Below are 27,201 nucleotides of genomic sequence, written 5' to 3'. Positions count from 1 at the left end.
TAAACCAAACCAAGAATACTTATTCCCTTTAATAGTAGGTATAGATATAGATATAGATATAGATAGAAATATAATATCGCGAGGTCTTCTTCATACATGATCATGGAGACGTGATGTTGCTGCTGCCATTGCTGATCAGTCTCTGCTAGGCGGTGGCTTGCTGATCGGCCTCTGCCCCGAATGGAAATATGTAATACTCATGTAACAAGGTGAATCAATACTGGCCGGGCCAGAGGAAGGCGCCCATGGCGAACCTCCTCTTTTCCTCGATGTCGCCTGTGACAGGGAGGCCGTACTCTCGGAGCAGGCAGTCGACGCGCCACTCCGGCATCGCCTCGTAGTCCGCCTTCCTGTACCGCGGGTAGTGCAGCGGCATCTGGAAGCCGCAGCTGAACGTGCCGCTCTGCTGCTGCTTCTGGCCGCCGACGGCCACCTTGCCGCCGTTGGCCTTGGCCATGCTCACGCTCACGGCAGGGCCCAAGGATCCCATGTCTCTGTGTGCGTGTGTGTGTTTGTGTTTCCTTGCTGCCTCTGATCACCTTGTAACTTGCAAGCAACTCTTGGTGTTGTTAAGAAGGAAGTGCTAGCTGATGGAAATGTTTTATAGATGGTGTGAGATGGAGGAATAATCAATCAGACTCGTAAAACTCTAGACCTTTCCTGGTGCAGCCGATAGATCGATGTCTAGTCGAATCGCCAACCAAATCATTGACACAGCAAGTGTTGGAGCGTGCTCCAGCAACGCAGTGAAGCAATAAATTCCAACAGCAGCGTGCTCCGTCCTCGCCGGTAAGGCAGCGTCGTCGACCTCAGGGCATCCACCTCCCCTACCTCGCGCCGGCGTCGCTGTCGGAGTCAGGCCGAGCACACGCCACACGATCGATCATACGCTATCCCACATGATTGATCGAGGATGTGGCTACACGAAGCAACACTTGCAGACTAGCTGCATGATTAGGAGGTAACAATTAATGGATTTACCAGTTGGATCACTTCCACGTAACGGTGTGGCTGCAGGAACAGAAGCTTCGAGGATCTTGGGGCGGCGATTGATGGGTCATGGGTGGCCGTGTAGGGTTACCTGCGCGGCATGGAACTGTGTTAGAAGAATTTCTTTGCGAGCCCTCGGTTGTTGGGACGCAGTTTGGCACTCGGAGAGCAAAGTGTAGACCAAATCTGTTCACTAGTTTTTTTTACAGTAAAAAATATGTTCGCGAGTTGATTCCCGAAAGTTAACTGCACGCCCGATCGCAAGTGAAATTACAGATCTGAGGACAAGGACATGGATCAGATTGTTCTCGAAAGCAAGTTTTGGCATTTCTGATACTCGCTCCGATCATAGCGGCTGCGTCAATTAATTCGGATTGGAGGGAGTACATGATTTTGGTGTGCATTTTCTAACAGAAGGGAAAAGGACTGTGCGATTAACCATCTGTGTTTTTTTAAATGAAATGTGAAATATAAAACACGAGGATATGTATGTTCCATATTTATGGTACAGTCTTGTTAAGTCTCACTCGACTCGGACTTCATCGATGCTATATCAGTGAGATTTTACACTGAGATCCATGAAAAAAATCTTTTTCTTTTTTTTCTGTCTTGCATATTATGTCACTTGATTAAGATTTTGTTTAATCTCAGTCGATTGAGACCTAGCCACACAATTTATGATACACATAACCTCCGGTCCTTCAGGTAGAAGGCGGACAGAGGCAAAATGGTCTTTCAGGACCTAAGAGCTTAGAATGAGACTGGAAATTAAGCCAATTGCAACGAATTGTCTGTAGAAAGAGATGTCATTGAAATGGAAGAATGGACATTTATTCAAAAGTAAATATGAGATTTAGGCATGTTTTATACCTCTTTTGATGGTATGACTCTGATGGGATATTTGGAAAAATTATATCATAAAAGATCCCATAAATGTGTTTGCATGATTGAGTCATAATATCAGGAGTCGTCAAATTCTTACAGAATGCATATCTATGTCACCCAATTACATATAACAATACTCATTATGGTTATCATTGAGTAGTACAATGCACTCTCGGAAGTGTTGTTCTAATCCCGAGCTCATGCGAGCTCGGGTGAATAGTGAAATAAAAAAATGAAAAAAAAAACTAATTTTTTTGTGTGAAACATTGACAAATGTTTTGATAGTTTGTAAAATTTCATCATGAAATGGCATTCGTGGAAAGTGTGGCAAAAAACAACATCGATGATCCAAAATGCGTTTGAAAATAACAGTTTGGAGCGTCGATTTTTTTTCTGCCACATTTTCCATGAATGTCATCTGGTGATGAAATTTGGCAAGCTAACAAAACATTTGTCTATGTTTCACAAAAAAAATTAATTTCTTTTCAATATTTTTTCTATTTTACTGTTCATCCGAGCTCACATGAGCTCGGGATCAGAACAGTCGCTCTCCATGCTCTCTATCTTTCTTTCTTTACTATGTTTCACTTTATTCCTTCAATACTAGGGTGTTTTTTTACACCATTGATAGCCCACAAGTATAGGGGATCGCAACAGTTTTCGAGGGTAGAGTATTCAACCCAAATATATAGATTCAACACAAGGGGAGCCAAAGAATATTTGAAGGTATTAGCAGTTGAGTTGTCAATTCAACCACAACTGGAGATTAATTATCTGCAGCAAAGTGATCAGTAGCACAGTAATATGATAGTTTTGATAGTAGTAGCAGTAGCAATCGTAACAGTAACAGTGATAGCAGTAGTTTCGTAGTAGGTGTAACGTGATGATAGCAGTAGTAACTTACCAGAAACAATATAGGATAAATTCGTAGGCATTGGATCGGTGACTTGTTGGATGATATTCATCATCTGACAGTTATAACCTAGAGCGATACGGCACTAGCTCTAGTTCATCGATATAATGTAGGCATATATTCCATAAATAGTTATGCGTGCTTTATTAAAAGAATTTGCATGACATCTTTTGTCCTAGCCTCCCGTGGCAGCGGGGGCCATACTGGAAACTAAGGGATATTAAGGTCTTCTTTTAATAGAGAACCGAAACAAAGCATTAACACATAGTGAATACATGAACTCGTCAAACTACAGTCATCACCGGGAGTGGGCCCGGTTGTTGTCACTCCAGGGTTGCCTGATCATAACATGTAGTAGGTGACTATAACTTGCAAGATCGGATCTAGAACATGGATATAATGATGATAACATAAACAGTTCAGATCTGAAATCGTGGCACCCGGACCCAAAGTGACAAGCATTAAGCATGGCAAAGTCATAGCAACATCAATCTAAGAACATAAAGGATACTAGGGATCAAGCCCTAACAAAACTAACTCGATTACATGATGAATCTCATCCAACTTCTCACCGACCAGCGAGCCTACGAAGGAATTACTCACGCCCGGTGGGGAGCATCATGGAATTGGCGATGGAGAAGGGTTGGTGATGACAAAGAACGAAGACCCCCCCCTCTCCGGAGCCCCAAACGGACTCCAGATCTGCCCTCCCGAGAAAGAACGGGGCTTGGCGGCGGCTCCGTCTCGTGGATCGCGACAATTCTTTCTCCCTGGTTTTTTTCTCTGAAAATAGGATTTTATAGCGTCGGTTTCAGGGTCTGCGGGGCCACCAGGTGGGGACAACCCACCTGGGCGCGCCAGGAGAGGGGGCGCGCCCTGGTGTGTTGTGCTCTTCGGAAGGTCTTGGCTCTACAAATTCTTATTATTGATATGAAAAATCCTCGCAAAGTTTCGTTTCATTCTGAGAACTTTTATTTCTGCACAAAAACAACACCATAGTAGTTCTGCTGAAAACAGCGTCAGTCCGAGGTTAATTCATTCAAATCATGCAAATTAGAGTCCAAAACAAGAGGAAAAGCGTTAGGAAAAGTAGATACGTTGGAGACATATCAACTCCCCCAAGCTTAAACCTTTGTTTGTCCTCAAGCAATTCAGTTGATAAACTGAAACTGAAAAAGAAAACCTTTTACAAACTCTTTTGCTCTTGTTTGCATAAATAAGCTTAAACAGCACCCAGGTTTTCAGCCAACATTATAACTAACCATGTCGACAATAACTCTTAAAGATTATAATAACTCATATCAATGACATAATCAGCTAGCGAGCAATAATAAGGTATCTCAAACGGCAACATGTTGCCAAAACAACCACGATATAATATGACAATAATGGTATCTCGCTAGCCCTTTCTGAGACCGCAAAACATAAATGCAGAGCACCTCCAAAGTTCAAGCAGCAACTAAACATTGTAATTTATGGTAGAAAAGATCCAGTCATGATGCACCCAACATTAGCTACACACAATGCATAAATCATGGCAACTATGCTCTTCTTAGTTTCTGGCGCTTGTTTTAGAAGGTGGTGACACAAATAAAAGTAAATAGATAGTCCCTTCGCAGAGGGAAGCAGTGATTTGCAGAGGTGCCGGACCTCAATTTTTAAAACATAGGTAAATGATATTTTGAGGCATGCACCCTTCTCATTTACTTCACGGCCATCAATTATCAATATCTCCCATGCTAAACAGGCTAGTGCTGGTTCCCAAGCGATAAAAGTAAAGGTTTACTCCCCCTCCACCAACAATCACAATCCACGGCTAGTCTGAAACAACGGGTGCCCTCCAAACCAACATAGTCCCGGGGGAGTTTTGTTTAATTATTTGCATTTTTTAGTTCAGGACTGGGCATCCCTATTACCGCCAGTTTCTCATGCGATGATGAGTGAATAAACACTCGACCTGAGAATAACCCGCTTAGCATGGAAGATACCGACCACCTACTGTCGTTCCATGAACGATCCAGGCACACAAAACGGATAATTTTTTAGAAGTTTTTAGAGGTGGCACATGCAAATTTACTTAGGACGGCAGGGTAATACCGCATATAGGTAGGTATGGTGGATTCATCTAGAATAACTTTGGGTTCAAGGTTTTTGATGTACAAGCAGAGTTCCCACTTAGTACAGGCAAAGGCTAGCAATTTAGATTGAGAAGCGGCCAGCTAGAGAGCAACAACGATCATAACTATGCATTATGCATAAGTAACATTGGACACTAGCATGAGTAGGATATGAACACCATGAACATAAATATCATAGAGGCTATGTTGGGTTTGATTGAACTACATGCATGAACATGTGCCAAGTCAAGCCACACGAACATTCATAGGAGGATACCATATCATCATACTACATCACAATCATTTTAACGCTATGTTGATATCCAAGATAAATCATTATCAACTCCCAGCTACTTATGCATGGCATGAGAAACTATAATCTCTAATTGTCATTGCAAACATGTTTAATCATAATGGGCTGAAGCATGAATACTAGGATAAACATATTTACACAGACAGAACAAGTCGAGTTCATACCAGTTTCTCTCTGCCACAGCCAGCTCTTCGAATGTCGTCATTATTGCCTTTCACTTGCACGACCGAACGATATAATAATAATAATAATAATAATAATAATAATAATAATAATAATAATAGTGCAAGAGTGCCATGACTAAGCTGAAATCTGCAAACATTTTATTCAACAGGAGAAGACAAGGTAAAATGTGCTCTTTATTAGTTCAGCAATTATTCATATGAGAGCCACTCAACATTTTCATCGTGGTCTTCTCCTTGGTACAACTCGAATAAAAAGAAAATAAATTCAAAAAACACACTGAAATATTTTTTGAATTTTTGGTTTTCTTCAACAAGCAAATAAGGGGAAAGCAAACAACGAGAAAAACAATTTACACGGGAAAGCTCCCAACAAGCAGAAGAAGAACAAAGAAATCTTTTTGGGTTTTCTATTTAATATTACTACTAAGCATGCATAGAAAGTAAATTGACTACAACTAATTTTTTGGTTTTTCTAAAGTTTATCAAACACACAAGAAGAAAGCAAGAAAATAAATCTAAGCATGGATGATACAATGAAAAAGTGTGAACACCGACAAATGGAATAAATAGACATGAGTGTAAAGTCGGTGGAAACACGTACTCCCCCAAGCTTAGGCTTTTGGCCTAACTTGGCAGTCGATCAGTAGCCTGGAGGGTAGTAGGGGTGCTGAGGAGCGGGCATCCACTCGTCCCACTACTCAGGCTCCTCATGTGCCTCTTCCGCAGCAGCCTGAGCGTTTCGGTAGGCGATGATGTCCTCGGGCATAATCCTATATCTGCCCCTGGCAGCAGAATCAAACAAAGCAGGTGCATGTAGTGGAATAATATCATGAGTTTTAACGCTAAAAACCAGGTTATAAGGAATGGGGATATCAGGATAATCTCGTGCAAGAAAATGATGGTGTTCCATGGCTGCCCGGTCTAGGTAAACCTTGGTCAGAGGATAATCATGATGGCGTATCTCAACCTCGAAGTGAGCCGCCAAACGAGTAGCGAAAATCCCACCATGTATTTCACCCTATGATTTGTTAAGATGGAGGCGACAAGCCACAATAACTCCCAAGCTATGAGTGTTGTCGCCCTCTAGTGCTCGGCGTAAAACAGCAAAGTCTAGTGCGCTGAGCGCACCCACTTTCTTTCTAGCAAGCAAGCACTTAGCAACAAATAAAGCAAAATAATGTACGGCAGGAAAGTGTGTGCTAGCAGCAGTGGTGGCTGACACCCCTCTCATCGCCCACTGTCAAAGTGCGATAAAAGTCCTCAAACCCAGTCGGCCTAGGCTCGGCTAAGCTCCCATCAGAGGGGATCAAGCATATATCACAAAATTCAGTAAGTGGTATCTGATGGTTTTCAGCATATAAATTGAAGTTCACTTCAGGAGGATTATTTCTAGGCAGGAAAGTAAAACTCTGAACAAAGATGTTTGTGAGTACTTGGTGCTGGTCACACTCATCTGTGATGAAGTCGGTGAGGCCGGCATTCGCAACATATTGCATGAACTCTCGAAGGATTCCCGCCTTTTTCAGGAACGGGGTGTGCGGCCATTCGCACGGTCGTACCTCCACCAACCTCTGAGGGTGGAGATCACTGTCAGAAGACTCCCCAATAACACCCTTGGAGTCCTTCTTCGAGCCAAACTTCCTGAATATATTCATGTTCGTGTACAATTTTCTGAAAATAAAAATTTTGGGATGACAAAAATTTGTCAACAAAACTTTATAAGATTGATAGCAACTACTCACAGGGATGCATCGAGGCCGTAAAAAGCATTCAAACTACTTAGAACTCTAAGAATTTAAAATGCAAGCACATCTACAGCAGCACCAAGAGTAGCTAATTATTCAAAGTATAAACCATTAAAACAAAAACTAATTGGACAAACGTTGGAGTCACATACCAAGCAACAATCCCTCGAAACAGTTTCGGAAACGGAGCTTCGAGCAAAGAGGTCAAAATCCGCAGGTTTGAGCTCAAGAACACGGGAGAGAGAGCAATGGAGTTTTTTCTGGAGGTAAGTTATGATGTGGGATGAAGAGATAAGTGAGGGGGGACACGTGGGGACCACAACCCACTAGGGCACGCCTGGGGCTCCTGGCGCGCCCAGGTGGGTTGTGCCCACCTGGTGCACCTTCCTCTGATATTATTTGCACCAGAAATTCAGAAATATTCAGAAAAAATCGTGTAAAATTTTCAAGGCACTCTGAGAACTTTTATTTTTGGGTCATTTTTTATTGCACGGGAAATTCAGAAAACAGACAAAATATGGCATTTTATTTTATTTAACTAATAAAAACAGAAAAGAAAAGGTAGGGACAGAAGGTAGTGCTTACTAAATTCATCAACTTCATACCGCTCAAAAATGATCCATTAATAAGGTTGATCAAGTCTTATTAACAACCACTTTCGATTAGCATGAAACCGAAGAACTTTCGTAAATCACTAAGTTACCTCAATGGGGATATGAATTTCCCCAACAATAAGCATTTCATATTTCTTTTTGACAGTAGGTAGAGGTATTTGAAAACTTCCAATAATGATTGTCGGAGATTTTTCAATAACATTAATACCATTCACTTGGAATTGTTTCTTCGGAAAGTGCACCGTATGCTCATTACCATTGATATGAAAAGTGGCCTTGCTTTTATTGCAATCAATAACAGCCCCTGCAGCATTCAAGAAGGGTCTACCAAGGATAATCGACATGTTGTCGTCCTCGGGCATCTCAAGTATAACAAAGTCAGTCAAAATAGTAACATTAGCAATAACAACGGGCACATCCTCACAAATACCGATAGGTATGGCAGTTGATTTGTCAGCCATTTGCAAAGATATTTCAGTACGTGTGAGTTTATTCAAGTCAAGTCTTTTATATAAAGAGAAAGGCATAACACTAACACCAGCTCCTAAATCACACAAAACAGTTTTCACATAATTCTTTTTGATAGAGCAAGGTATAGTTGGTATTCCCGGATCTCCAAATTTTTTAGGTACTCCATCTTTGAAAGTATAATTAGCAAGCATAGTGGAGATTTCAGCTTCCGATATTTTTCTCTTATTTGTGATGATGTCTTTCATGTACTTTGCATGAGGCATTTTCAAGATATCAGTCAAGCGAGTACGCAAAAAGACTGGCCTCAACATTTTAGCAAAGCGTTCAAATTCTTCATCATCATTCTTTTTAGTTGACTTAGGTGGAAAAGGCATAGGTTTTTGAACCCACGGTTCTCTTTCTTTATCGTGTTTTTTAGCAAAAAAGTATCTTTTGTCATATCTTTTATTCTTAGGTTGTGGGTTTGATGACCCACAAGTATAGGGGATCAATTATAGCTCTTTTTGATAAGTAAGTGTTGGGAAACGTAGTAATTTCAAAATTTTCCTATGCACACGCAAGATCATGGTGATGCATAGCAATGAGAGGGGAAGAGTGTCGTCCACGTACCCTCGTAGACCGTAAGCGAAAGCGTTATGACAACGCGGTTGATGTAGTACTATGTCTTCACGATCGACCGATCTAGCACCGAAGGTACGGCACCTCCGCGATCTGCACACGTTTGGCTCGGTGATGTCCCGTGAACTCACGAACCAGTAGAGCCTCAAGGGAGTTTCATCAGCACGATGGCATGATGACGGTGATGATGTTGCTACAGGAACAGGGCTTCGCCTAAGCACCGCTATGATATTACCGAGGTGGATTATGGTGGAGGGGGGCACCGCACACGGCTGAAAGATCAATGATCAACTTGTGTATCCATGGGGTGCCCCCCTCCCCCATATATAAAGGAGTGGAGGAGGGGGAGGGGGCTGGCCTCCTAGGCGCGCCCCAAGGGGAGTCCTACTCCCACCGGGCATGTTGTAGTGTAGGTAAGAACGGACATCTAACTTGTTTTTGTAGGGCATGTTGTGATGTGATATGGTCAAGACATGATGCTAAATTTTAATATATGAAATGATCATGTTTTGTAACACAGTTATCGGCAACTGGGAGGAGCCATATGGTTGTCGCTTTATTGTATGAAATGCAATCGCCATGTAATTGCTTTACTTTATCACTAAGCGGTAGCGGTAGTCGTAGAAGCAATAGTTGGCGAGACGACGGCGATGCTTCGATGGAGATCAACGTGTCAAGCCGGTGATGATGGTGATCATGACGGTGCTTTGGAGATGGAGATCAGAGGCACAAGATGATGATGGCCATATCATATCACTTATATTGATTGCATGTGATGTTTATCCTTTATGCATCTTATTTTGCTTAGTTCGGCGGTAGCATTATAAGATGATCTCTCACTAAATTTCAAGGTATAAGTGTTCTCCCTGAGTATGCACCGTTGCTACAGTTCGTCGTGCTGAGACACCACGTGATGATCGGGTGTGATAAGCTCTACGTTCACATACAACGGGTGCAAGCCAGTTTTGCACACGCGGAATACTCGGGTTAAACTTAACGAGCCTAGCATATGCAGATATGGCCTCAGAACACTGGAGACCGAAAGGTAGAGCGTGAATCATATAGTAGATATGATCAACATAGTGATGTTCACCATTGAAAACTACTCCATCTCACATGATGATCGGACATGGTTTAGTTGATATGGATCACGTGATCACTTAGATGATTAGAGAGATGTCTATCTAAGTGGGAGTTCTTAAGTAATTTGATTAATTGAACTTTAGTTTATCATGAACTTAGTACCTGATGGTATTTTGCATGTCTATGTTGTTGTAGATAGATGGCCCGTGCTGTTGTTCCGTTGAATTTTAATGTGTTCCTAGAGAAAGCTAAGTTGAAAGATGATGGTAGAAACTACACGGACTGGGTCCGTAACTTGAGGATTATCCTCATTGTTGCACAGAAGAATTACGTCCTGGAAGCACCGCTAGGTGACAAACCCGCTACAGGAGCAACACCACATGTTATGAACACCTGGCAGAGCAAAGCTGATGACTACTCGATAGTTCAGTGTGCCATGCTTTATGGCTTAGAACCAGGACTTCAACGACGTTTTGAATGTCATGGAGCATATGAGATGTTCCAGGAGTTGAAGTTACTATTTCAAGCAAATGCCCGGATTGAGAGATATGAAGTCTCCAATAAGTTCTACAGCGGCAAGATGGAGGAGAATAGTTCTGTCAGTGAACATATACTCAGAATGTCTGGGTATCACAACCACTTGACTCAACTGGGAGTTAATCTTCCTGATGATAGTGTCATTGACAGAGTTCTTCAATCACTGCCACCAAGCTACAAGAGCTTTATGATGAACTATAATATGCAAGGGATGAATAAGACGATTCCTGAGCTCTTCGTAATGCTAAAGGCTGCGGAGGTAGAATCAAGAAGGAGCATCAAGTGTTGATGGTCAACAAGACCACCAGTTTCAAGAAAAAGGGTAAAGGGAAGAAGGGGAACTTCAAAAAGAACAGCAAGCCAGTTGCTGCTCAAGTGAAGAAACCCAAGTCTGGACCTAAGCCTGAGACTGAGTGGTTCCACTGCAAAGGAACTGGTCACCGGAAGCGAAACTGCCCTGAGTATTTGGCGGAGAAGAAGGATGGCAAAGTGAAAGGTATATTTGATATACATGTTATTGATGTGTACCTTACTAATGCTCGCAGTAGTGCTTGGGTATTTGATACTGGTTCAGTTGCTAACATTTGCAGCTCGAAACAGGGGCTACGGATTAAGCGGAGATTGGCTAAGGATGAGGTGACGATGCGCGTGGGAAATGGTTCCAAAGTTGATGTGATCGCTGTCGGCACGCTACCTCTACATCTACCTTCGGGATTAGTTTTAGACCTGAATAGTTGTTATTTGGTGCCAGCGTTGATCATGAACATTATATCTGGATCTTGTTTAATGCAAGACGGTTATTCATTAAATCAGAGAAAAATGGTTGTTCTATTTATATGAGTAATATCTTTTATGGTCATGCACCCTTGATGAGTGGTCTATTTTTACTAAATCTTGATAGTAGTGATACACATGTTCATAGTATTGAAGCCAAAAGATGCAGAGTTGATAATGACAATGCAACTTATTTGTGGCATTGTCGTTTAGGTCATATTGGTGTAAAGCGCATGAAGAAACTCCATTCTGATGGACTTCTGGAACCACTTGATTATGAATCACTTGGTACTTGCGAACCATGCCTGGGCAAGATGACTAAAACTCCATTCTCCGGAACAATGGAGTGAGCAACAGAGTTATTGGAAATCATACATATGATGTATGTGGTCCAATGAACATTGAAGCTCGCGGCGGATATCGTTATTTTCTCACCTTCACAGATGATTTGAGCAGATATGGGTTTATCTACTTGATGAAACATAAGTCTGAAACATTTGAAAAGTTCAAAGAATTTCAGAGTGAAGTGGAAAATCATCGTAACAAGAAAATCACGTTTCTACGATTTGATCGTGGAGGCGAATATTTGAGTTACGAGTTTGTACTTCATTTGAAACAAAGCGGAATAGTTTTGCAACTCACGCCACCTGGAACACCACAGCGTAATGGCGTGTCCGAACGACGTAATCATACTTTACTAGATATGGTGCGATCTATGATGTCCCTCACTGATTTACCGCTATCATTTTGGGGTTACGCTTTAGAGATAGTTGCATTCACATTAAATAGGGCAGCATCTAAATCCGTCGAGACGACACCTTATGAACTGTGGTTTGTCAAGACACCCAAGTTGTCGTTTCTTAAAGTTTGGGGCTGCGATGCTTATGCGAAAAAGCTTCAACCTGATAAGCTCGAACCCAAATCAGAGAAATGTGTCTTCATAGGATACCCAAAGGAGACTATTGGGTACACCTTCTATCACAGATCCGAAGGCAAGATATTCGTTGCTAAGAATGGATCCTTTCTAGAGAAGGAGTTTCTCTCAAAAGAAGTGAGTGGGAGGAAAGTAGAACTTGATGAGGTAATTGTACCTTCTCCCTTATTGGAAAGTAGTTCATCACTGAAATCAGTTCCAGTGATTCCTACACCAGTAAGTGAGGAAGCTAATGATGATGATCATGAAACTTCTGATCAAGTTACTACCGAACCTCGTAGGTCAATCAGAGTAAGATCTGCACCAGAGTGGTACGGTAATCCTGTTCTGGAAGTCATGTTACTTGACCATGATGAACCTACGAACTATGAGGAAGCGATGATGAGCCCAGATTCCGCAAAATGGCTTGAAGCCATGAAATCTGAGATGGGATCCATGTATGAGAACAAAGTGTGGACTTTGGTTGACTTGCCCGATGATCGACAGGCCATAGAGAATAAATGGACCTTCAAGAAGAAGACTGGCGCTGACGGTAATGTTACTGTCTACAAAGCTCGACTTATTGTGAAAGGTTTTCGACAAGTTCAAGGAGTTGACTACGATGAGACCTTATCACCCGTAGCGATGCTTAAGTCCGTCTGAATCATGTTAGCAATTGCCGCATTTTATGATTATGAAATTTGGCAAATGGATGTCAAAATTACATTCCTTAATGGATATCTTAAAGACGAGTTGTATTAGATGCAACCAGAAGGTTTTGTCGATCCGAAAGGTGCTAACAAAGTGTGCAAGCTCCGGCGATCCATTTATGGACTGGTGCAAGCCTCTCGGAGTTGGAATATTCGCTTTGATAGTGTGATCAAAGCATATGGTGTTATACAGACTTTTGGAGAAGCCTGTATTTACAAGAAAGTGAGTGGGAGCTCCGTAGCATTTCTGATATTATATGTAGATGACATATTGTTGATCGGAAATGATAATGAAATTCTGAATATCATAAAAGGATACTTGAATAAGAATTTTTCAATGAAAGACCTCGGAGAAGTTGCTTATATATTGGGCATCAAGATCTATAGAGATAGATCAAGACGCTTAATTGGACTTTCACAAAGCACATACCTTGATAAAGTTTTGAAGAAGTTCAAAATGGATCAGGCAAAGAAAGGGTTCTTGCCTGTATTAAAAGGTGTGAAGTTGAGTCAGACTCAATGCCCGGCCACTGCAGAAGATAGAGAGAAAATGAAAGTTGTTCCCTATGCTTCAGCCATAGGCTCTATCATGTATGCAATTTTGTGTACCAGACCTGATGTGTGCCTTGCTATAAGTTTAGCAGGGAGGTACCAAAGTAATCCACGAGTGGATCACTGGACAGCGGTCAAGAACATCCTGAAATACCTGAAAAGGACTAAGGATATGTTTCTCGTATATGGAGGTGACAAAGAGCTCGTCGTAAACGGTTACGTCGATGCAAGCTTTGACACAGATCCGAATGACTCTAAGTCACAAACCGGATACGTGTTTTTATTAAATAGTGGAGCTGTCAGTTGGTGCAGTTCCAAGCAGAGCATCGTGGCGGGATCTACGTGTGAAGAGGAATACATAGCTGCTTCGGAAGCAGCAAATGAAGGAGTCTGGATGAAGGAGTTCATATCCGATCTAGGTGTCATACCTAGTGCATCGGGTTCAATGAAAATCTTTTGTGACAATACTGGAGCAATTTCCTTGGCAAAGGAATCCAGATTTCACAAGAGAACCAAGCACATCAAGAGACGCTTCAGTTCCATCCGCAATTAAGTCAAGGAGGGAGACATAGAGATTTGCAAGATACATACGGATCTGAATGTTGCAGACCTGTTGACTAAGCCTCTCTCACGAGCAAAACATGATCAACACCAAGACTCCATGGGTGTTAGAATCATTACAATGTAATCTAGATTATTGACTCTAGTGCAAGTGGGAGACTGAAGGAAATATGCCCTAGAGGCAATAATAAAGTTGTTATTTATATTTCCTTATATCATGATAAATGTTTATTATTCATGCTAGAATTGTATTAATGAGAAACTTAGTACATGTGTGAATACATAGACAACCAGAGTGTCACTAGTTTGCCTCTACTTGACTAGCTCGTTGAATCAATGATGGTTATGTTTCCTAACCATAGACATGAGTTGTCATTTGATTAATGGGATCACATCATTAGAGAATGATGTGATTGACTTGACCCATCCGTTAGCTTAGCACGGTGATTGTTTAGTTTGTTGCTATTGCTTTCTCCATAACTATACATGTTCCTATGACTATGAGATCATGCAACTCCCGAATACCGGAGGAACACTTTGTGTGCTACCAAACGTCACAACGTAACTGGGTGATTATAAAGGTGCTCTACAGGTGTCTCCAATGTTGTTTGTTGAGTTGGCATAGATCAAGATTACGATTTGTCACTCCGATTGTCAGAGAGGTATCTCTGGGCCCTCTCGGTAATGTACATCACAATAAGCCTTGCAAGCAATGTAGCTAATGAGTTAGTTACAGGATGTAGCATTACGGAATGAGTAAAGAGACTTGCCGGTAACGAGATTGAACTAGGTATTGAGATACCGACGATCGAATCTCAGGCAAGTAACATACCGATGACAAAGGGAACAACGTATGTTGTTATGCGGTTTGACTGATAAAGATCTTCGTAGAATATGTAGGAACCAATATGAGCATCCAGGTTCCGCTATTGGTTATTGACCGGAGATGAGTCTCGGTCATGTCTACATAGTTCTCGAACCCGTAGGGTCCGCACGCTTAATGTTCGGTGACGATCGGTATTACGAGTTTATGTGTTTTGATGTACCGAAGGTAGTTCGGAGTCCCGGATTTGATCACGTACATGACGAGGAGTCTCGAAATGGTCGATACATAAAGATCAATATATTGGAAGCCTATGTTTGGACATCGGAATGGTTCCGGGTGAAATCGGGAATATACCGGAGCACCGGGAGGTTATCTGAACCCCCCGGGAGGTGTATGGGTCTTATTGGGCCTTGGTGGGAGAGAGGGGAAAGGAGCAAAGGAGGGGGCGCCCCCCCCCCTAGCCCAATCCGAATTGGGAGGGGGGCGGGCCCCTCTTTCCTTCCTCCTCCCTCCTCCTTCCTTCTCTCCTAAATCCAACAAGGCAAGGGGGGAATCCTACTCCCGGTGGGAGTAGGACTCCCCTTGGGGCGCGCCTAGGAGGCCGGCCCCCTCCTCCACTCCTTTATATACGGGGGAGGGGGCACCCCATGGACACACAAGTTGATCATTGATCTTTTAGCCGTGTGCGGTGCCCCCCTCCACCATAATCCACATCGGTAATATCGTAGCGGTGCTTAGGCAAATCCCTCTTCTGGTAGCGACATCATCACCGTCATCACGCCGTCGTGCTGACGAAACTCTCCCTCAAAGATCTACTGGATCGTGAGTTCACGGGACATCACCGAGCCGAACGTGTGCAGATCGCGGAGGTGCCGTACCTTTGGTGCTAGATCGGTCGATCGTGAAGACGTACGACTACATCAACCGCGTTGTCATAACGCTTCCACTTACGGTCTACGAGGGTACATAGACGATACTCTCCCCTCTCGTTGCTATGCATCACCATGATCTTGCTTGTGCATAGGAAATTTTTTGAAATTACTGCGTTCCCCAACATGAATAATAAACATTTATCATGAAATAAGGAAATAAATAATAAATTATTATTTCCTCTAGGTCATATTTCCTTCAGTAAGAGTGTCGAACCCAACGAGGAGCGGAAGGAAATGACAAGTAGTTTTCAGTAAGGTAGTGTCTGCAAGTGCTGAAATTGTAAGTAGCGAGTAGTTTGATAGCAAGATAGTTTGTAACGAGCAAGTAACGATAATAGTAACAAGTATGCAGCAAGGTAGCCCAATCCTTTTGAGGCAAAGGACAGGCCAAAACGGTCTCTTATAATAAGCAAAGCGTTCTTGAGGGTACACAGGAATTTCATCTAGTCACTTTCATCATATTGGTTTGATTTGTGTTCGCTTCTTTGATAATTTGATATGTGGGTGGACCGGTGCTTAGGTGTTGTTCTTACTTGAACAAACCTCCTACTTATGATTAACCCTCCCACAAGTATCCGCGGTATTAAGAATAAATTCTAACCATAGCATTAAACTCTATGATCCAATCGGTCCCTTACGGAATAGTGCATAAACTGGGGTTTAAGTTTATGTCACTCTCGCAACCCACCATCTATTTACTACTCCCTCCGTTCTAAATTACTCGTCGCAGAAATGGATGTATCTATAACTAAAATACATCTAGATACATCCATACCTGCGACAAGTAATTTGGGACGGAGGGAGTACTCCATAATGCATTCCCTTAGGCCCAAATATGGTGAAGTGTCATGTAGTCGACGTTCACATGACACCACTAAGGGAATCACAACATACATACCATCAAAATATCAAACACATATCAAATTCACATGATTACTTGCAACATGATTTCTCCCATGACCTCAAGAACAAAAGTAACTACTCACAAATAATAATCATGCTCAAGATCAGAGGGGTATTAAATAGCATATTGGATCTGAACATATAATCTTCCACCAAATAAACCATATAGTAATCAACTAAAAGATGTAATCAATACTACTAGTCACCCCCTAGCAACAATCTATAGTTCCAGTAACAAGATTGCATACAAGAGATGAACTAGGGTTTGAGATGATATGGTGCTGGTGAAGATGTTCATGGAGATTGCCCTCCCCAAGATGAGAGAGTTGTTGGTGATGATGATGATGATGATTTCCTCCTCCGGGAGGGAAGTTCCCCCGGCAGAATCGCTCCATCGGAGGGCAAAAGTGCTCCTGCCCAAGTTCCGCCTTGAGGCGGCGGCGCTTCGTCCCGAAAGTCCTTCTATTATTTTTTTTCTAGGTCAAAGTGACTTATCTATCAGAAGATGGGCACCGGACGTGGGCCAAGGAGGCCACAACCCACCAGGGCGCGCCCAGGTGGGTTGTGCCCACCTGGTGGCCCCCCTCTGGTGTTTATTGGCTCCAGTATTTCTTAAATAATCCATAAAAAATATCCGTGAAGTTTCAGCCCATTTGGAGTTATGCAGAATAGGTAGCCTGACGTAACTTTTCTAGGTCCAGATTTCCAGCTGCCGGAATTCTCCCTCTTGGTGTGTTCCTTGCAAATTATGAGAGAAAAGGCATTAGAATTACTCCAAAAAGCATTATTATGGATAAAAACATTATAAATAACAGTAAGAAAACATGATGCAAATTGGACGTATCAGGGTTATCAAGATCAACTAGTGGTTCTATCTCAACATCATTGTCTGGTTCTTTATTATTTGGCTGAGTGTCTTCATGAACCTCAGAATTATCTTTTTCATTATCACTAGGTTAGTGTTCATTACCAGACTGAGTTTCAGCATCAGAGATAGAAGTTTCATTATCATTATCAGGAGGTTTTTCTACTTCAGGTTCACTAGAAGTATGCAAAGTCCTATCATTTTTCTTTTTCTTTTTCTTTCTAGAAGGACTAGGTGCACTGGTGTTATTTCTTTGTGAATCTTGTTCAATTCTTTTTGGGTGTCCCTCAGGATAAAGTGGTTCCTGAGTCATTTTACCTCCTCTAGTTGCAACTCTAACAGCAAAGTCAAGCATATTATTATTCATTTCATCAAGCAATTCTCTTTGTGATTTAGCAACTTGTTCTAACCGAGTTTGAACCATAGAAGCATGTTTTCCAACACCTCTAACATCATTTGAGATTCTAAATAACAAGTCACTCAAGCGAGCGATCATATCAGAATTATCAATTGTTTCATAACATTTGCATTGAAGTGATCTTGTTTTCTAATGTAGTTTTCAAACTCGTAAAGGCATTGACTAGGATGCATATTGTGAGGATTGTCATTATCATTAAACTTCATAAGAGAATTTACCTCCACCACCTTAGGCAGTGGTGGTGTATTAAGCTCATGTATTTCTTCAATAAGAGGTAAATTTTTAACATCCTCGGCTTTAATACATTTTTCCTTCATAGATTTCTTTGCCTCTTGCATATCTTCAGGACTAAGATATAATATACCCCTCTTCTTTGGAGTGGGTTTAGCTGGTGGTTCAGGAATAGTCCAATCATCATATTTTTTCAATATGTTATTCAATAATTCTTCATCTTGTCCAACAGTTCATTCCTTGAAAACACAACCAGCACAACTATCTAGGAAGACCCTAGAAGCATCGGTTAGTCCATTATAGAAGATATCAAGTATTTCATTTTTCTTAAGAAGATGATCAGGCAAAGCATTAAGTAACTGGCAAAGCCTCCCCCAAGCTTGTGGGAGACTCTCTTCTTTAGTTTGCACAAAGTTAAATGTTTCCTGTAAGGCAGCTTGTTTCTTATGAGCAGGAAAATATTTTTCAAAGAAGTAATAAATCATATCCTGGGGACTACGCACACAACCAGGAGTAAGAGTGTTGTACCAAGCTTTAGTATCACCCTTTAATGAGAAAGGAAATAATTTGAGAATAAAGTAATAGCGAGTTTTCTCATCATGAGTAAAAAGGGTGGCTATATCATTCAACTTAGTAAGATGTGCCACAACAGTTTCAGTTTCATAACCATGGAAAGGATCAGATTCAACCAAAGTAATTAACTCTTGGTCGACAGAGAATTCATAATCCTTATCATCAATAAAGATAGGTGAAGTAGCAAACTTAGGATCACACTTCATTCTAGCATTCAGAGATTTTTCTTTATACTTGTGTAATAATTTCTCTAGATCATATCTATCATTGCAAGCAAGAATATCTCTAGTTGTTTCTTCACTCATAACATAACATTCCGGTACCTTAGACAATTAATATCTAGGAAGGCTAGTTCTAGCAGGTGTTTCAGGAGTTCCAGTTTCAAGCTCATCATCAGATTCAACAACATCATGTTGTATAACTCTAGCAATTTGTTTATCAAGAAATTCACCAAGTGGCACATCATCATTATCAAGCAAGGTACTAGCATCATCATAAGCATCATTCATAGTAGAAGTAGCATCGTCAATAACTTGTGACATATCAGAATTAATAGCATGTGGTGGTGTTGCAAGTTTATTCATAACAGAAGGTGAATCTAAAGCAGAACTGGATGGCAGTTCCTTACCTCCCCTCGTCCTTGAGGGAAATATCTTAGTCTTAGGATCCTTCAGATTCTTCATAGTGATAATATGATAATAATCCCAAGTGACTCAACAAATATAGCTATGCTCCCCCGCAACGGCGCCAGAAAAAGGTCTTGATAACCCACAAGTATAGGGGATCACAACAGTTTTCGAGGGTAGAGTATTCAACCCAAATTTATAGATTCGACACAAGGGGAGCCAAAGAATATTTGAAGGTATTAGCAGCTGAGTTGTCAATTCAACCACACCTAGAGATTAATTATCTGCAGCAAAGTGATCAGTAGCACAGTAATATGATAGTTTTGATAGTAGTAGCAGTAGCAATCGTAACAGTAACAGTGATAGCAGTAGTTTCGTAGTAGGTGTAACAGTGATGATAGCAGTAGTAACTTAGCGGAAACAATATAGGATAAATTCGTAGGCATTGGATCGGTGACTTGTTGGATGATATTCATCATGTGACATTTATGACCTAGGACGATACAGCACTAGCTCCAGTTCATCGATATAATGTAGGCATGTATTCCATAAATAGTCATACATGTTTTATTAAAAGAACTTGCATGACATCTTTTGTCCTACCCTCCCGTGGTAGCGGGGTCCATATTGGAAACTAAGGGATATTAAGGCCTCCTTTTAATAGAGAACCGAAACAAAGCATTAGCACATAGTGAATACATGAGCTCCTCAAACTACGGTCATCACCAGGAGTGGGCCCGGCTGTTGTCACTCCAGGGTTGCCGGATCATAACATGTAGTAGGTGACTATAACTTGCAAGATCGGATCTAGAACATGGATATAATGATGATAACATAAACGGTTCAGATCTGAAATCATGGCACCCGGGCCCAAAGTGACAAGCATTAAGCATGGCAAAGTCATAGCAACATCAATCTAAGAACATAATGGATACTAGTGATGAAGCCCTAACAAAACTAACTCGATTACATGATGAATCTCATCCAACTCCTCACCGACCAGCGAGCCTACGAAGGAATTACTCACTCCTGGTGGGGAGCATCATGGAATTGGCGATGAAGAAGGGTTGGTGATGACGAAGAACGAAGATCCCCCTCTCCAGAGCCCCAAACGGACTCCAGATTTTCCCTCCCGAGGAAGAACAGGGCTTGGCGGCGGCTCTGTCCCGTGGATCGCGATAATTCTTTCTCACTGGTTATTTTATCTGAAAATAGGAGTTTATAGCGTCGGTTTCAGGGTCTGCGGGGCCACCAGGTGGGGACAACCCACTTGGGCACGCCAGGAGAGGGGGCGCGCCCTGGTGGGTTGTGCCCACCCAGGTGCCCCTCTCCGGCAGGTCTTGGCTCCAGAAATTCTTATTATTGATATAAAAAAATCCTCGCAAAGTTTCGTTCCATTCCGAGAACTTTTATTTCTACACAAACAACACCATGGTAGTTCTGCTGAAAACAGCGTCAGTTCGAGGTTAGTTTCATTCAGATCATGCAAATTAGAGTTCAAAACAAGAGGAAAAGCGTTAGAAAAAGTAGATACGTTGGAGACGTATCAACCGTCCAAAAGCATCTCACCTAGCAAATTTTATGAGATTTTACAATAATCTAATCCTAGTTGTTTCTCTCCTTGGATAGTCTATGAAGTTTCTATAAGCTCGGTTACTCCCTTCGGTTTTGCAGAACTTATCTACTGAAAACAATCACAGTCTTTAAAACACGCTTTATAATTATTATATTATAAATAATATTTTGAAACCCAAATAACTATATGTTTGGAAGATCTTCCTAAAAATGTTTATATCATTTCGAGTATCTAATGTAAATACTCCAAAAGATATCGGCGGTTGTCGGTAGTGTGGCGGCTGGGTTCATGGATCCAACTGCGCACGCGCTATGGTCGCCCTTGGGCCAAACTTAAGAAGAAAGAAATGCTGCTTGGCGTAGTTTCTTTATGAATAAGGTACAGTCATCAAGCTATAGGGATTGAACAATTATATTTGTACTGAGTTGGATGAGAGAGAAGAGGAGATAGAAGGGAAGTGGGCTATAGATTAACAGTCGGTTGCAGCATGGACTCCAAGAAATATTGTGAGAGTGTACAGTGGGTCATGCATTAATAAAGTAGTACTGCTTAGAAACCAGCTACTATACATATTGGCTATTAGGTTGACTATATGTAACACGGCAACTCCATATAACTGGTTGTTGGCTATACTATTAACCATGCTCTTAAAGTGACACATTTAACTTGGCATTTGTGTGCACCTTGCTCGAGGCCTGGGCACATCAGAGCGTACTTGCCATTGTGGAATGCTGACCTGGACTCTGGAGTCTTTGCATTTCTCATTAAACAACACCTTTGTATGCTCTAGCATAATTGAAGGCACTATGAGGTAGATAACTGGCGATTACATGCAAGCACAATTAGGTGTGGCATTTACCAAATGATGATTCATTCGTTTTTGTTGATACATAATTGTATATTGTGAAGATTATGGTTAGGGTTGTTTATGTTAGCGTTAGTGTGACTTAAGGTGTTGACTGCAAAGACTTTCTCAGAATATGGTCATATAAAGGAACTACAGTGTTAATTATAAATTGTACTAGCAAATCATTTATAACCAGACAACTTCATTGTGGGAGGGATGCTCACAATAATATAGGATCCATGTGCTCCTTTAGCAGTATTTAACTGCATGAAAGCATCCATCACATGGTTGGTGGACCTCATAGTATTAAATGTTAATATAAATAATGTTCCTGTTTAAGCATGAGAAGAGAGATGGAAGATGATCATACTTCGTGAAGGCCTCCTACTTACCTGAGGGGTCGAGCAAGGAGTAGATCTAAATCGTTGTTAGGTTCATGTTGGCGTCATGTAGTAATATACCCAAAAAATGCATTTGGTTGATACATTGCTTCCAATGTTGTTGAGACTCATAGTTATCTTAGGAATTGGAAGCATCGGAATGTACAAAGTACGTTCACCTTGATGACCAAGTGAGGATGGATTCTTCTACGTGGTCTTAGCATGGCATCCGCATACTTCATAGCTCTAGTACTCCCTTAAGTTCACAAATAAATGATGCTTCAGAAACCAAATAAGGAATTCCACGAAGAGATGTACAAGTGCCTCAAGGGTTATTAGCAAAAGATAGAGTGTGTTGGACTGTTGGGCCTATAGAGGCGCTTCACTTTCCTGACCTGATGTGTGCACAGTGGCAAGTTTGCTCCAAAGGCTCAGACTTAGATCAAAATGAAGACATATGCCGAGTTAAATTTGCCAGTTAAACCATCTGAGCGTTTGTGGACTCACGTGAACCCACCTGCAGGTTAATTAGAAGACTTGGGTGCATTTTACCTATTCTAGAAGGGTAACTTTCAGGAGGCAAACAAGTGAGACAAATTACACGTCATAATACACAAATATGGGTCGGTCAACATACCAACTACGCGATTCACAAAATAAAACATAGCATCTACGCGCATAAAGTACAACCGTGTTAATTTGTAGGGCCAAATTTGAAGGTGTAGAAATCTTACAAGATAGAGTATCTCAGGGTAAGGTACTAAAAATAGTTGTAGCCTCAATAGTTGGTGCTTGATTATTCAAAAAGCAAAGTTTGTTACTTATGGTTCGAAGGTAGTTCTTTTCAACATGGCGACAAGCATGTTGAGCCATTGACTTTTGGGGTCCACCTGTCATGAAAAGAAGGGTGGAGGGGATTTTCGTTTGATCATATGAAGATATTCCAGAATGGCAAAACCACCCAACAAGATACATGGTATGATGGCGAATTGTCTCTAGGTGTCTAATAGCTTAGAGTTCAAAGGTGTGCCATAAATATGGTTTTGTAGTGGAGGATTCGAGGGTGTTAGGCGGACTCTCGAGTATTGTTCAGTGGGTTTTTTTTAAAATCGATGCATAAGATTTGCCTCGTCCATTAATAAGAAGTTTAGAGTTGCTTTTACATAAGTAAGAGGATATTACAAGGCCGTTACTCTCCCGGTATGATGTAACCCAAGTGTTTCACACCTGCGTTAAGCATGGACAGAAGTGTAGACTTGTGTTGGAAGACCCTAGCACTTCTCTCACACCAAATGGTCCAACTAGTGAGCACAGTTGAGGTAAACCAACACTTTCCAGTTTGGCCTACTCGTCTCGTACATGTTGATCCACCAATCCTTAATGGAGCGATGTCCAATCCATGAAGAAGTGTCGTTGCTATCAAGTTTGAGTCATGCCTTGATCATACCCGAAAGCCTCGCGGTGTACCGACATTTGAAAATTGATGACCAACAGATTCAAAGATCTACTTACAAAGTGGAAAAAGCACGTAGTTTGTCCACCCCTTTTTCTCCAATCTATCTGTTGTCCAACGATTTTGAATTGCAAGGCAAGCAAAACAAATTGACCTTTGGAGGGGTCCAAGCCTTCCAAACTGCGGAGCTCATGGGCGAGCGAGTAGTCCCCAAGAATAGGGCATTGTACACAGATGTGGCGGAGTAGTGCCCACTCGTCGTATGCTTCCAAGTGATGGGGTCCTCGTTGTCCTCCGCAATGAGGATGGCAAACGTGCGAGCCCAAAGAGTGACAATTTGCCGGATATGTACCATCGTCCAAAGGGCAGGGAGCTTGATCTTGGCGAGCCACGCATCCTCATGCATGGCTTCCTTGACCTTCCAAGTTTTCCTCGACGAGGTCTCGAATATGAGAGGAGCAACGTCGATAGGTTTTTCTCCATTGACCCAATGAGAATCCCAAAAAGGTGCACAAGCCCCAATGCCAATGGTAATGTGCGTGGAGGCATATAAGAGGTTGCGGTCCAACTCATCACAAGGATTTCCCAATCCAACCCACATCTTTGTTGGCTCCTTCCGTTCGAACCAAAGCCATCTTAGCCTAGAAGTCCTTGCAAACTTGGCAAGATCGAGGATTCCCAAGCCTCCAAGGTCGGTTGGGCCAGAGTTTCTATTGACTTTGCACTTTGCCCCAGTTGTTTCTCTGCACCCGCCAAAAGAAAGGCCCGCTCAATTTTGTTAATGCCATGTAGAGTGTTCGGAGGAGGATTGAGGGCGGTGATGTGGCAAATTACTTGCGAGGTGAACACTGACTTGACAAGTGCTACTCGTCTCGTGGTGGCAATATTTTGCCCATCCAAGGCACAAGCCTTGCCGCAAGTCCACAACCTTATCTTCAAGGAATCGGAAATCAACTTTTCGAAGTTGCCAAACCGAGAGGAGGAGGCCCAAGTATTTGATGTAGAAGGAAGCAGGCCCAAGCATTGTTCAGTTTGGTAAATGAACATTTCCCTTCTGTTAATCAGCCTAGCTCGTTGCTATCAGAAACTGTCAGCGAGGCATTCCAGGTTCAGAACCTTTTAATAATAATTCTAAAAAAAAATTCTTTAATTCATGAATCCCTGCAAATAACTCAATAAACGAATTGTAAATGTGTGATGGTAACCGGTGAAGTGGTAATCAATTGTAAGAGCAGTAGAAAGCATGCAACAACCAAGACTACTCTGAAGACACAAGCAGAAAGATGACACGCCTCAAACAAGAGAGCAGATTCTTAGGACCCTGGAGCCTGTGCAAAACGATCAAGGTCGCACGTACATAGGAAACACTAAATTACTCGTATGAATTTCAGAAACAACACCTTCTTCCACTGCTTACATGCATATACTTCAAGAAGCATGATATATATTCTCTATGGAGAATTGGAGATACAATTAGATTATACTCCCTCTGTAAGAAATATAAAAGCGTTTAGATCACTTTTTTACGGAGGGAGTAGATAAGAATATATATCGCCATCTTCATACATGGGGACGTACGTGATCTTTCTGCTGCCATTGCTGATCAGTCTCTGCTCGGCGCTAGCTTGCTGACCGGCCTCTGCTCCGAGTGGCAAGACGTAAGAAGGCGAATCAGTACTGGCTGGGCCAGAGGAAGGCGCCCATGGCGAACCTCCTCTTGTCCTCGACGTCGCCGGCGACGGGGAGGCCGTACTCCCGGAGCAGGCAGTCGACGCGCCACTCCGGCATCGCCTCGTAGTCCGCCTTCCTGTACCGCGGGTAGTGCAGCGGCATCCGGAAGCCGCAGCTGAACGTGCCGCGCTCCTGCTGCTGCTGCTGGCCGCCGACGGCCGCCGTGCCGCCGCTGGCCTTGGCCATGCTCACGCTCACGGCAGGGCCCAAGGATCCCATGTCTGTCTGTGTGTTTGGTTGCCCCCTCTGAACGCCTTGTAACTTGCAAGCAACTGGAGCTGCCGCTGAGAAGGGAGTGCAAGAGGCTGGAAGGGCTTTTATAGATGGAGTGTGGTAGAGAAATAGTGTGGAGAGCGCTGGACTAAATGTTTTGGTGCTGATTTAAACCTGTTCGACACGCGCATTTAAGAGAGATCGATCGTGCCGTGTCATTCTGGCCAATTCCTTTCCCTGGCGGTGAAGCCAAAGGCTTTTCTTGAAAAAAAATTGGAGAAATTTCCCCTCTGCGAAATTCGCCGCGACAATTCCTGTATTCCGAACGGGGCCTAATTGTCCCTCCAGTTGCACGGCAGCTATTCTCCGTTTTTCACCGAGAAAACTAACAACTGTATCGTACGTACATTTCTCCAGCATACGTGTTCAACTGAGAATTTTCAGAATGTCCCTTTTATGAGCATGCATGAGTTTGGCATGGCAGGCCAGGCAGGCTTGCGGCAGAAGCGTTTCAGTTTCAAGGATGTGACTTGCTCGCTGGGGACTCGCCCGGACCCGGTGGGCAGGATGCCGATACCGCGGGCGACACGGAGCTAGGGGCGCCCGGACGGCAACCTCGTTCTGGCGACATGCTTGCTTCATCGGCGGCGTCTTCTCTTTCTCGGCATTTTTTTTACATTTCGTTTCCTTGCCTGGCTGAAACGAACGCGGCGATCCTTTTCGGGGAGTGGCATGCGCCGCAAGCAATAGATGGGGCGTGCCTGGCGAGCCATGTTTCCCCCTTCTCAAGGCAGAACCGAGGGAACCCTGAGGACGAAACCAGTGGCGGCATGAGGCGGTCTTTAACCAACACCCAAAGAAGTCCGATCAGGGGTGGTTGGCTACCAGCAGGACTTCATTTCCAAGTGGTAATTCATTGTTGTACAACTGAGAGCCAGGCGATAAGCGAGGTAGCGCAAATCGACATCGTGGTTTGAATTCATATTCTGCAGGAAGGCCATCGCCTCCTTGATGATGCTTGTCTCATGGGAAATTTAGAAGGAGCGCAACGCAAGAATTTTTCAAAATGTCTTTGCCCCGACCTTCATTGTTATCGCAAAAATCAAAGAGGAGACCCATCTCTGGTCTTTGGCGGGAGCCAAACAGCTTAGTACTGTTATGCGCGAGAGTAGACCTTTTTCTTTTTGCCGCCTCGCGGCTTATGTCTAAACCTTCTTCTTAAGCAATGAAAATGGCAAATCTTTTGCCTTGTCTCAAAAAAAAAAACTCCTTGTTTCGGCACACGTAGCTCGGTGCACAAAGGCAAGAATATATATCTCCTCCACATAAATACCGTTACACACGCAAAAGGAGATCGCATGCCAACGCTGCCTCTCTAAGCTACCTTGTTGCCTTTCCTTTTCCCTCCCAATAACTCCAGAAGGAAGATCCCGTCTGGAATGGGAGAGGAATGTATTCTTGGAGGCTTCGGGTCATCAAGAATTCACTAGACAAATCTATAACAACGACCTTAATAATAATAATGCCACAAAAGGAAATGTAATTTCTTGGTTTGCCATCTACTAAAGAATATGCACCAGCATGATGAATTTCTTGCCATTAGTACATCCGTCCACTAGGGATCTAGGATATATACTGGACGTGGT

General features: G+C 42.5%; 2 protein-coding genes across 2 annotated transcripts; both read right to left on the bottom strand.

Moving 5' to 3' along the window:
• Positions 1-618, bottom strand: LOC125532301 (uncharacterized). Its single transcript, XM_048696422.2, has one exon. It carries the CDS (start codon positions 488-490, stop codon positions 215-217), a length of 276 nt encoding a protein of 91 aa, XP_048552379.1. The 5' UTR covers positions 491-618; the 3' UTR covers positions 1-214.
• A 24,286-nt stretch (positions 619-24,904) lies between these two features.
• Positions 24,905-25,683, bottom strand: LOC147960263 (uncharacterized). The gene has a single exon (XM_087536661.1). The coding sequence runs from the start codon at positions 25,559-25,561 to the stop codon at positions 25,283-25,285; it is 279 nt and encodes a 92-aa protein (XP_087392787.1). The 5' UTR covers positions 25,562-25,683; the 3' UTR covers positions 24,905-25,282.
• Positions 25,684-27,201: the final 1,518 nt, after the last annotated feature.

This window comes from Triticum urartu, chromosome 7A, assembly GCF_056163025.1.
Source record: "Triticum urartu cultivar PI428250 chromosome 7A, HENAU_Tu73, whole genome shotgun sequence".
NCBI lineage: Eukaryota > Viridiplantae > Streptophyta > Magnoliopsida > Poales > Poaceae > Triticum > Triticum urartu.
This window is presented reverse-complemented; position numbering and strand designations above follow the sequence as displayed.

Coding starts and splice junctions, on each gene's coding strand:
- LOC147960263 (XM_087536661.1), bottom strand. CDS start 25,561: ATGGGATCCTTGGGCCCTGCCGTGAGCGTGAGCATGGCCAAGGCCAGC.
- LOC125532301 (XM_048696422.2), bottom strand. CDS start 490: ATGGGATCCTTGGGCCCTGCCGTGAGCGTGAGCATGGCCAAGGCCAAC.